The sequence below is a fragment of the Pleurodeles waltl genome, chromosome 7 (assembly GCF_031143425.1).
Source record: "Pleurodeles waltl isolate 20211129_DDA chromosome 7, aPleWal1.hap1.20221129, whole genome shotgun sequence".
Lineage (NCBI taxonomy): Eukaryota > Metazoa > Chordata > Amphibia > Caudata > Salamandridae > Pleurodeles > Pleurodeles waltl.
In genome coordinates, this window is record NC_090446.1 from 452,982,204 (window position 1) to 452,994,591 (window position 12,388).

The 12,388-nt window shown below is 43.7% G+C and overlaps 1 protein-coding gene across 2 annotated transcripts in view; it reads left to right on the forward strand.

The window, feature by feature from the left end:
• The window catches only part of LOC138304173 (sulfotransferase 1C1-like), a 283,807-nt gene that overhangs the window by 30,068 nt on the left and 241,351 nt on the right, over positions 1 to 12,388 (forward strand). For both annotated transcript variants that reach the window (XR_011205515.1, XM_069244005.1), the window contains exon 4: positions 100 to 197. Coding sequence is in view for 1 of the 2 variants with exons in the window: in XM_069244005.1 (XP_069100106.1) it covers positions 100 to 197 (98 nt within the window). In the remaining variant the exon portion in view is untranslated. The remainder of the gene's footprint in view (positions 1 to 99; positions 198 to 12,388) is intronic.

A 12,388-nucleotide genomic window follows, 5' to 3' on the forward strand; every position in this document is an offset into this window, starting at 1 on the left:
AATATCAGAGATCTGGGATGATGGTTCTCTTGGGAAGAAAGTTCAACATTTATTTTGTGACTGGAGAATAACACATTTTTTTGTCTCTCTCTCGTTCAGGTGTGGATGCGGTTGCAAAGGCACCATCTCCTCGTGTCATTAAGACCCACCTACCATTTCAGCTTGTGCCCAAGTCCTTCTGGGAACAGAACTGTAAGGTAAGACTAGTCACCAGCCTCTGCCTCTATTGGTAGCAGGGGGCAATGTGCACCTGTGGAAGTATCTCAATATTCTTCTGGTGTGCCCTTCCTTTTGGGGATAGTGCTCCTCTTACACAGATAAATGCATCTGTGAAACTCTCCATCTTAGACTGGTGGATGGTAACAGATGGAACATAAGAACACTGTCCTGGGCAAGAAAACAAGAAGTTGATAGTGGATCCACTAGTGGAGTTTCTATAATGGAGTAACTGCCTCCTTCTTGATCATATATAATACAACATTGAAGTATATAACCTGAAATATTTTATAATTATTTTGCGACATTTGATTATCCTTAGTAGAAAGATACTTTTCTCATGGGTTCTTATGGAGTATTGTTACAAGTGGTGAAATTTTCCATTCATTAATTAAGTTGTCGAGTCCTTGGCTTGGTTTTCAGTTGTGAGGTCTTGCCACAACAAACTGTGACGGACAATGCTGTGTCTTTTTTCTCAGAAGATGTGAAGTTCCTAGGCGTAAAGTGCGTTCAGCATAATTGTGCAGCATTACGTCATCATAGTTAAAATCAGCTCTTGAAGCTAGTCACCTGTTCAGTTCAGGTCAGCATCTTAATGGCTTTATTCAATGGCTGGATTTGTAGAATGAAGTAAAGGATAATTTAAGAGAATGTAGACTCATTCTCCATGCGTCTATTAGACTGTTGCCTTGTGTGTTAATGTGGAGAAAGATTTGAGGAAACAAAAGTAATACTATCATGGCTGGATTGGATAGGAAAGCAGAACATGGAACAGCTTGAAGAATTAGGAAGAAAGAGTTGTAAGCAAATGGAGACCACATATTATGAAAGTGGTCAACATTAGGAAGTTTGGTATCAACTGGGCCTTTTCTGAGATTTCCATGGTCAACTCATTCCTACTAGGCATTAATGTGACTGCCTTGCTCTCAAGCTGTCCCTGCTTATGACTATTAGGAAACTGTGGCCATATTTACGACCCTGGTTGCATGTCTCCTGCACCACATAATAAGGTGCCACAGCGACACAACTCCTTAAGGTGGCCTTGTGTGGCTTCATAAATCTGGAGTAACCCAATGCAGCAAAACTCGCTGCGTTGAATTATCCTACCTTGGAAGGCATTCGATGGGTGTTGCGTTGTTTTGCCCACACCACTCCCATGGAATTTGACGCATCATATTCCCAGATTTACAAGAAGTTGTTAACCTGGGAATGTGCCAAAATGCTATGCCTACCCAGAGGAGGCATAACAATGAGGAATATCTTTATTTCTCCTTGTTACTTCCTCTTTCTTTGAGTGCCACATTCTACAGCACCCATACAAAGAGGAATATGCCTTTCAGGATTGTTTTTGTGCAGGGATGTGTCCCTTCCTGCATGAAAACAATCATGCATGCAATACCGGAACCCTTGTACCATGATGCAAGGGTGCCTGCATTGGCGCTAGGCTGCCAAAAGGGTGCCAACACAGGGGAAAAGGCAAAATCGTGCAGAATTCTTTTAAGTACCATGCATTCCTGCCCTTTCCCTTTGATACAGTGCAACGCAGCAAGGTGACTTGCTGCGCTGCACTCTGTCACTTTTCCATAAACATGGCCCTGGGTGTGAGCATTTCAAGTCAAGAATGAAGATGGTGAAGGAGGATGGCAGCATTTCAAACCATGAATCCTACTGCAGTGGCCAGAGAGTTGTTCATAGGGCACCCAAGACAGTAGTGATGGTATAGAAGAATGATGTTCTCTGTAGGGTTTTATCAGGTGGCATAAATGTATGGTCGGCAGCAGTACTGTTCACATGGGGCCATTTATGGAGTCTCTGTTAAGAAGAGACTTTTTTCTCTTCCACATGAAATGTTACAGTTTGGAAAAAGCTATGTATACCAGCTGTCCCATACCTCTATTATTTCCTTTGTCACTGAAAGTATTCCTTGTAGTTTTCATTTTTGACTAATTTAGTGCATCCTAGCCTAAGACACCCCCAAACTGCAAATCCGGCAGCCCCAGAGACATGCTTGTGGATCCAATGGACACGGAATACATAAAGTGGTCTCCCCAAGGGTAAAGCACGCATTCCCTCAACGCATTAGTGTGGATTTTAGTAGATAGCAGGCTACATTTCGTTTCAGGGTGCAGTACCTGCATACTGCCCATTCTTGTAAACTGATCTCTGGTAAGGGGGGGCCCTTTAGTAATTATAGTCCACCTCTTCTACATAATTTGCAGATTTGATAAAAAATGTTTCTACCTCACACTAATCAAAGGGACTGCATAAAAACACCACTCAAAGTGCCACGCCGTTGCAGACCTATTGCAAAGGGTAAATGATCGCTTGGTCAGCAATCAGTTGCTGATTGGTATACTCTGTGTTTAAACTAGCACTAATGAGGTAAAATATTTGCTGAGATGAGATGAGATAATGAGTGTTAAATAACAAAAGCGTAAAATATCATCATAGAATGGACCATGCCTTGCATTTTTTTCTTGCTAAATAATTGAGGGCCTGATTTAGACCTCTGCCAGCCTCATTTGGGGCATATTTATAATCTGTTTGAGCCGAATGTGCATCAAATATTTTGACGCACATACGGCGCAAACCGTGCACCATATTTAAACTTTGACGCCAGAGACCCGCGGACGTCAAAATTCCTCCATGTGCGTCATTTTTTGGATGCGGGAAACTGCCTTGCGTTAATGACATGCAAGGTAGGCATTCCCGCCTAAAAAATGACTTTAAGGCCTGTGCCCCTTATTTAGACTTCATGAAAACACCACTCAAAGTGCCACGGCGTTGCAGACCTGTTGCAAAGGGTAAATGATAGCTTGGTCAGCAATCAGTTGCTGATTGGTATACTCTGTGTTTAAACTGGCACTAATGAGGTAAAATATTTGCTGAGATGAGATAATGAGTGTTAAATAACAAAAGTGTAAAATATCATCATAGAATGGCCCATGCCTTGCATTTTCTTGCTAAATAATTGAGGGCCTGATTTAGACCTCTGCCAGCCTCATTTGGGGCATATTTATACTCTCTTTGCGCCGAATGTGCATCAAAAATTTTGACGCACATTCGGCGCAAACCGTGCACCATATTTAAACTTTGACTCCAGAGCCCGCGGACGTCAAAATTCCTCCATGTGCGTAATTTTTTGGATGCGGGAAATTGCCTTGCGTTAATGACATGCAAGGTAGGCGTTCCCGCCCAAAAAATGACTTTAAGGCCTGTGCCCCTTATTTATACTCCCACGTCATTTTGACGCACAGGAGGGGGCAGGCCTTAAAAAACGTCGCACAGCCTGATGTGCACTGTTCTTTAAGGCCTGGGTCAGGGCAGGCGTTAAGGGACCTGTGGGCTACCTTCCATGGTCTCTAACCATGTAAGGAGTCCAGAGGTGCTCTTCCCTGCCCCCAGGGACACCCCCTGCCACCCTCACCCACCCCTGGGGGACACCCATGGATGGGGGGACCCATCCCAGGTAAGTACGGGTAAGTTGAGGTAAGTGATTTTTGCCTCAAACCTGACTTGCACCATTTTTTGACGCACAACCCCCATTTTCCCTTATGCCGGTGCTGCCTGGTTTGAGTCATTTTTTTTTTTTACTCTGACCAGTCCGCAGTGCCGGCTAATGTCATCCCTTAAATAAGGTGCCCGCATGGCGTGTAGGAATGGCGTTAGCCGGCAGTAAAAATTTTGACGCAAACCAGTGCCGGCACTGGGTTTGCGTCAAAAAGTATAAATATGGGCCTTAGAGACAGAACTTAAGTATGGTAGTGATGGAGGCTACTCCCTCTCCGGTACTGGCATACTCCTCTGACAGCAAACGCTGGATTTTCATTTTGAAAATAAAAAAAAGCAATGGCCCCCTCATCATGGGTGTTTTCCTCCATGCCGCAGGAGTCATTAAAATGTTTTTAATTTCACTTACAGCCACTTTTTGGATGGCAGTGTATGAAAGCAGAAACTTGCCTTTTCCTGCCCACTCCATATAGGGAGAGAGAACAAATGGTCAAACCTCTAACGACCCCTACTCAGTCCGGCCATCTGAGAAGTATGTCAATGGCAGAGACAGAGTGGCCTTCCTTGCTGACATGCTTGAATTCTCTCCGACTCTAAATAAGGCAAACAGAACTTCAGTTTGGAGGAAAAGGTAGTCGTCGCCATTGCCAGAGAGTACCCTCGCCACCAAACTATAAATCAGGCCCTCAATCTGGAGTACGGTTACAGAGGCGACAGAGTATTTTCTTTTGCTGCCATTATTGTGCAAAATCTGTACTTCGAACTTTAAATCAGCTGCGTAATTTAATCCCCCACTGCCACGCTCCTTCTTATTCCATGTTCAGATAAAACTGAAACAAATACTGTATACTGTTACTCTAATGCTGTTGACTCATTCCTGATACTTTAAATTTGCACTGTCTGTGCACTTTAAAATCTGTTGAAAGTAACAATCAGGACTGGCTCTTCATCATACACGACCACAGCAGGGAAGGATATGATTTTTTTCAGCAGTTGTGGACTGCTTCTGCCAGCCACACCGTGAGAGTATTGTGATGTGGTCGCCTTCCGACTGTGTCTATAGACCCCGGAGCCGGCGTGATCCAACAGCGCAGCTAAGTGCCTAGGGACAAGTGCCAGGGAGCCGATCTTTTCATCATTACCGTCTTTTGTGGGTGAAAGTTATTTTTCTGACCTGATTCTTTATACCTTTATATAAAGTTTATTTGAATGTATTATTGCAAGAGTTTGCATGTTGAAGTAAATCATGGCAGCTCTCAGTTCTCCGATAACTAATATTTGCGGTAACTTAATGTATGACTAAAGTGGCGCAGTTTAAACTGCAATCCACTAATTTGGGAGCAGGTGAGAGAACATTGAGTATTATACAGTGTTTAATTTGAACTACTGGTTGCAGGTTGGGGCCACCGGTACTCTTTTTTGAGGCACTGATTTTTCCTCATCAGACTTTGATTCAGAGCAATAGAGAGGGGGAAAAAAGACAAAACGGGAAAGACAGCGGAAGAGAAAGGTGGGAAAACACTGATAATGAGAGAAAGGAGGGAGATAAAAGACCCTGAATGAGTGAGATACAGGGACAGGTGCAGTCTAGTGGAGGATGAAAGAGGCATGAGTTGGAATCAAGACTAAACAGTCTTGGCATTGGGCACCTCAATGTTCGATAGCCCCAACAGCGGGCTTCTGAGCAAAAGGACACTTAGGGGCAGATTTAAGAGCCCCTAGCGCCTCCTTAGCACCGCCATAGTGTCACTTTTTACCCTAAGGTGGTGCTAAAGTGTCAATTTCCCTGCGCCATATTTAGAAAGTGGTGCAATCCATGCATTGCTCCACTTTGTAAACCCTTGCGCCACAGTATACCTACACCAGGCATAATTTATGCAAGGGTGGCGTTCCCTCATTAGGGGACGGCATACAAATGGTGCAAGGAAATCTAAAAGATTTTCCAGCACTTTTAACGTCTGCTCAGAACAGGCATTAAAAGGGGGCTTCCATTAATGATAATGGGCCCCTATGTACTTTGCAGGAGTAGCGCCAAAATGTTGGCACTACTCCTGCATAGGACATCAATAGCGTAAAGAAAAAAATGACATTATTGCCCTCTACCCTCCGCCATGGTGCGCCATATTTTAAATACAGCCCACACATGATGGTGTTAGGGGGCACTAGGTGCAGCAGCACTTTTTCTTAAATCTGCCCCATATTCTTTTACAAATTAATCACCCATTTATGATACTCAAAACGATTAAAAATTCAGCAAGACAGGCCCATAAGAAGGTGGCGCAGGATCAGAGGCAAATTCATTGGAGTAACTGCAAGAGAGAGTACTGCATATTTTTTTTGGATTATATGAATCATCCAGCAGTCCGAATGTATTTCTTACTGAATATTTAAATATGTCTGCTGGCCTCGGTCTATTTATCAATCACAATTACACCCTGAGCAGTGCCCCTTGCTTTGAAACTACATCCTGCAGAGTAAAATGAGGGTGTTTTTGAGGCATATGTCTCTTCTTTTATTTAGAGTTTATCTATAAACAAATTGGATGCATTGCTCTTCTTATCGAAAGAAAGAGGTATGCAAGGATTGGGTGAGTCTTATTTCAATTAGGAATATTTACTTCACTTATTTTCAAGGAAAATACATTATCCTTCTGCATGACCACTATTTATAATATTATTACTGTTAGGTTACTGTAAAGTAGTTATAGCTAGGTGTGAGAAAAATATCCTACGTTTATGTTAAAATGCTCTAGAAATTCAGTGAACATCTGTTCAACGCTACCAAAGGATAAAGTGACAGTATAGTTTGGTAAGGTAAAATGATTCAACCCAAAGGTGTGTGTGAATGTGTGTGTAAGTGTGTATGTATATATTGCAGAGTGGCAGTATGAATTTATTGGAATGTAGCACCCATTTGATGAATCTCCACGAAAATGTGCATACCCATTCCTCTTTCTAAATTGGCAGAGTTTGCAAAGTTTCGTCAAGGGGGTGCAAAGTACAAAGAGGGTTCCCAAAAGGTGTTTGGGCACAAATCAATTTCCTAAAGACTTTGCACTCACGCATAGTGAGTAAACAGCTGGACAGATTTGAATGAAATTTGGCAGTAATACACATTATGGTGTGCAGATTATCCTTTCAGGTACTACAGTTATGTAAGGTGAGTATTTTGAAAGTTATAAGGCATTTTACCTGAGAGACGTCTGTAGTCACTGTAATTTCAGAAATTTTTCCTGTATGTCCCTAAATTACTGCAGTACATAGCGATGACTAGCAGGAGTGGCTTGCGGGGTGCGGAAGGGGTTGGGTGGCACGGGGGGTAACATTTTAATTTATTAAATATTTTAAAAAATACTTACCTTCTCTGTCATCACTCCTCTGGTGCAGGCAGGCACAGGCTTCCAGCCTGCCCTGCAGCCAATCCTGACCCTGCTCAGAGCAGCGTCAGCTCCCAGGCACACTAGGAGCCTGGGCAGGCTCTCTCCAACTGGAGAGAGCACACTGAGCATGTGTGTTTGGCCGGCCCAAGACGGCTGGCCAAACATACATGCGCAGTGAGGGGGAGTGCTGTGCACTCCCCTTCACTGTTCGTCACCCTGTGCCCCGTCCCTTTAAAAGAAAACGATAATAAACAAAGTTTATTATTGTTTTCTTTTAAAGGGTTTGCAGCTGCCGCTGCTGGCAGAGGGGGACCGATGCTCCTCCGCCCTAATGGAGGAGCCGCCCCTGATGATGAGTCATTATGTGATTGGCTAATGATTGCAGACACAAAAAGTGTGTGGAGGGTATAGGGAATAGGTCTCTTGTAGCCTATTCAGGGTTCGACGGATAGGCGGCTGCCTTCATGGACATAGAGGGTCAGGAGTGGCAGATGGGTGTGTGAGGGAGTTCCCTTTACGGACTAGGTGGTCTCACACACATTATGGTGTCATGCTTCATCATATGACCACCCTGCCCCACCTAGGTAAGATGATACTACCTGGGCAGCCTCAACCTCGATGCTAAAAGAACTCTTCAAAAGATATTTCAATATGTACAAAGAAGTCTATGGAGTACCGCAGTAATACCTACAAATTACCACGTTAATTAAAAACATTTTTTTTAAATGTGCAGCTCTCCCTAAATGCTGTAAAAATACATAGAAATGTATTAATACATTTCTCTATCTATTACCATTTTAATAAATGGCAATAGGTGATGAACAGCAAGAAAATCTACAACTTACTTATATCTAAGACTGGAACCCAGAACCCAGCGTAACGAAGAACACAACCAACCTGTGCTAAAAATGTTAATGGCTGACTTTTACTTTTGGTAAAACAGCCATGAGCCAATCAAATACCAACTTCTCATCATAGGTACCGTGGTATACCATTCACTTTCCACAGTATACCACAGAACAATATATAACTAAGCTTTCTAAAACTTATAACTGGAGAGAGCACACTGAGCATGTGTGTTTGGCCGGCCCAAGACGGCTGGCCAAACATACATGCGCAGTGAGGGGGAGTGCTGTGCACTCCCCTTCACTGTTCGTCACCCTGTGCCCCGTCCCATTAAAAGAAAACGATAATAAACAAAGTTTATTATTGTTTTCTTTTAAAGGGTTTGCAGCTGCCGCTGCTGGCAGAGGGGGACCGATGCTCCTCCGCCCTAATGGAGGAGCCGCCCCTGATGATGAGTCATTATGTGATTGGCTAATGATTGCAGACACAAAAAGTGTGTGGAGGGTATAGGGAATAGGTCTCTTGTAGCCTATTCAGGGTTCGACGGATAGGTGGCTGCCTTCATGGACATAGAGGGTCAGGAGTGGCAGATGGGTGTGTGAGGGAGTTCCCTTTACGGACTAGGTGGTCTCACACACATTATGGTGTCATGCTTCATCATATGACCACCCTACCCCACCTAGGTAAGATGATACTACCTGGGCAGCCTCAACCTCGTTGCTAAAAGAACTCTTCAAAAGATATTTCAATATGTACAAAGAAGTCTATGGAGTACCGCAGTAATACCTACAAATTACCACGTTAATTAAAAACATTTTTTTTAAATGTGCAGCTCTCCCTAAATGCTGTAAAAATACATAGAAATGTATGAATACATTTCTCTATCTATTACCATTTTAATAAATGGCAATAGGTGATGAACAGCAAGAAAATCTACTACTTACTTATATCTAAGACTGGAACCCAGAACCCAGCGTAACGAAGAACACAACCAACCTGTGCTAAAAATGTTAATGGCTGACTTTTACTTTTGGTAAAACAGCCATGAGCCAATCAAATACCAACTTCTCATCATAGGTACCGTGGTATACCATTCACTTTCCACAGTATACCACAGAACAATATATAACTAAGCTTTCTAAAACTTATAACTTTAACACTACTTATCCTATTCACACATACTACCAAAAATCACCACTTTCACCTCATATTAGATATTCCGGACACATTACATCTACATCAGTTCACACATTTTCGCCCTACCTCTGTTTCAATTACCACTGTCCACTCTACACCACTCCACTCCACGCCACTACACTCTACGCCACTCTTCTCTGCGTCATTGCACTCTACGCCATTACACTTTACTCTACTCCACTCCGCACTACTCCACTGTACGCAATTACACTCTGTGACATTCCATTCTATGGTACACTAGTCTACACTACTCCACTGTACACAATTCCACTGTACACAACTCACTTCTATCACACTACACTTTACACCATGGTACTCTATGCCACACCACTGTACGCCACATCAGTGTACACCACTGCACTGTACGCTATTCCAGTGTGTGCCACTCCACTGTAAACCAGTCCACTATACACCACTCCACTCTACGACAATCCACTGTACTCTGCTCCATTCTACGTCACTCCACACTATGCCACTCCAGTCTACATCACTCTACAACACTCTACGCTATTCCTTGTATGCCACTCCACTTTACTCCATTCTACTCTACGCTACTCCACCATATGCCACTTTGCTCCACGTCACAACACTATACACCAGTGAAATCAACATTATTCCACTCCACCACTCCACTGTACGCTACTCTACTCTATGTTACTCTACTCTCTGATAGTCCTCCCTACACTACTCATCACTACACTATTACACTGTACGTTGCTACAGTCTATGCCACTACACTCTAGCCTGCTCCATTGTACAACACTCCGCTGTACGTTATTCAATCTACGACACTCCACTCTATGCCACTCCACTCTGCGCCACACCAGCCTACGCTATTCCACTATATGCCAGTACACTCAACGCTACTCCAGTGTATGCCACTCCATTCTGTGCTATTCCACTTTCTGCCACTCCATTCTATCCCACTCTGGTGTACGTAAATCTGCTGTATGCCACTCCACCATACAATACTGAACTCTATGCCACTGAACTCTATGCTATTCAACTATATGCCACTACTCTGTACCTCACTCCAACCTATGCCAGTCCACTCTGCACCACTCCACTCTATGCCACTCCACTCTACACCACTCCATTTTACGCTATTCCACAGTATGCCACTAAACTGTACACTATTCCACAGTATGCCGCTCCAGTGTACGACACTCCAGTGTACACCACCACACTGAACGCCACTACATTGTATGCCAATCCACTCTATACCATTCCACTGTATGCTATTCCTTTGTATACCACTACCCTGTCCGCCAGTCCACTCTATTCTAATCTATCCCTCTACACCATTCCACTCTATTACACTCCACTGTACACTATTCTGCTGTATGCCACTCCTCTCTATCCCACTACACTACAACACTCCACTGTACGCTATGCCACTCTATACCACTCCACTGTACTCCACTTCACCCTGTGCCATTCCACTATACAGTAATCCACTTAATGCAACTACCTTCTAGGCCACTTAACTCTAGGCTACTCGACTCTATGGCACTCCACTCTACCCCACTTCACTGTACGCCACTCCACTATACGCTATTCCACTGTATGCCTCTCCATTGTACCCCACTCAACTTCCCACCACTCCACTCTCTGCCACTCTCCTGTACGCTACTCCACTTTATGATATTCTACTGTACCTGGCTCCAGTCTATGCCACTGCACTACGATAATCCATGGTATGCCACTTCAGTTTATGATATTCTACTGTACACTACTCAACACCATGCCAATCTACTCTATGCTATTCCACTATATGAAACTCCACTCTATGCCAATTCACTCTATGCTAATTCACTGTATCCTAGTCTACTGTACTGAACCCCAGTGTATGCCACTACAGTGTATGGCCCTCCACTGTATGCTACTTCAATGTACGCTATTCCACTTTATGGCAATACACTGTACACCACTCCGGTCCATACTATGCCACTCTATGCCATTGCACTGTATGCCACACCACTCTATGTTGTTCCACCTTAAGACATTCCACTGTACAGTAGTCCGCTGCTCCCCATGCCACTGTATACTATTCCACTCTAACCCACTCCACTGTACACCATTCCAGTCATTGACACTCCACTAAGCTCAGCTCCACTGTACGTTACTCCACTTAATGCCACTCCAGTTTATGCTACTCCACTGTACACCCCTCCACTCTTTGACACTCTGCTCTACACAATTCCACTGTATGCCCCCTGTACTTTACTCAACTTTACTGTACTATATGACACTGCATTCTACAACTGTATATATCACTCTACTTTAGCACACTGTACCACACTATAGTCTTCTCTCCTCAGTCCACTGTGCTCCACTCTATGCCACTACACTGTACTCCATTCTACGACAGTTTTGCACACCTTACAAAATTAAATATCTCTCCACTGTACGACACACCACTCCACACTATAACACTGTACTCCACTGTATGCTATGCCACTACAGTGTACTATACTCCACAGCACTGTACTATACAAGATACCACTCCACTATATAACACTTTAGTCCACTCTATGCCACTCCACTTGACTACACTGTTTGACAGTTTAGCCCAATGTACACCACTGTACGACACTCCAATATCCGCCACTCTACAACAATCTACGGTATTCTATAAAACTGCACTTTGCAGGACTCTAAAACACTCTATGTGACTATGCAACACGATGCTACACTGTATGCCCCCACATTACAGTGGTATACTGTACAACACTATAGCCCACTCCATCAACACAGGGTAGCCAGTTGTGTAACCCCATGAACCTCAGCACACAGACTTGATCCTCCTCCTCTCATCAGCACTGCTTCTGTAATGGGTTGAAGAGCCACCCCTTGCCAATTGCCTTGATGATACTTGGCTGTTCGGTAAACCATGTTTTTTACTATTCATCTTGAGTGAACTTTTCAAATGACTGAGTTGTCTTAAATGGTGATGACTCATGTTTATTCACTTCTAGTGCAGGGGCTACGTTTGCAAGTTATACGGCTCTAGCAGGTTTTTTTTAACTTTGACACACTAGTGGGTCCTTGCTTTGCCCTTTTTCGCAAAGATCACTTCCACTTTACAGCGGTAGATGCCTGTGCCCTTCCTGCCCTAGCACAAACACCTCTTTTTATTTTCCCCAGTCTAGAAGGCAGGAGGACTTTGGTAAGTAGGGCTATTGGTTTATCACCTGTATTTCTCTCTGTCTCTACCAGTGCCCAGTAGGTGGTTGATAA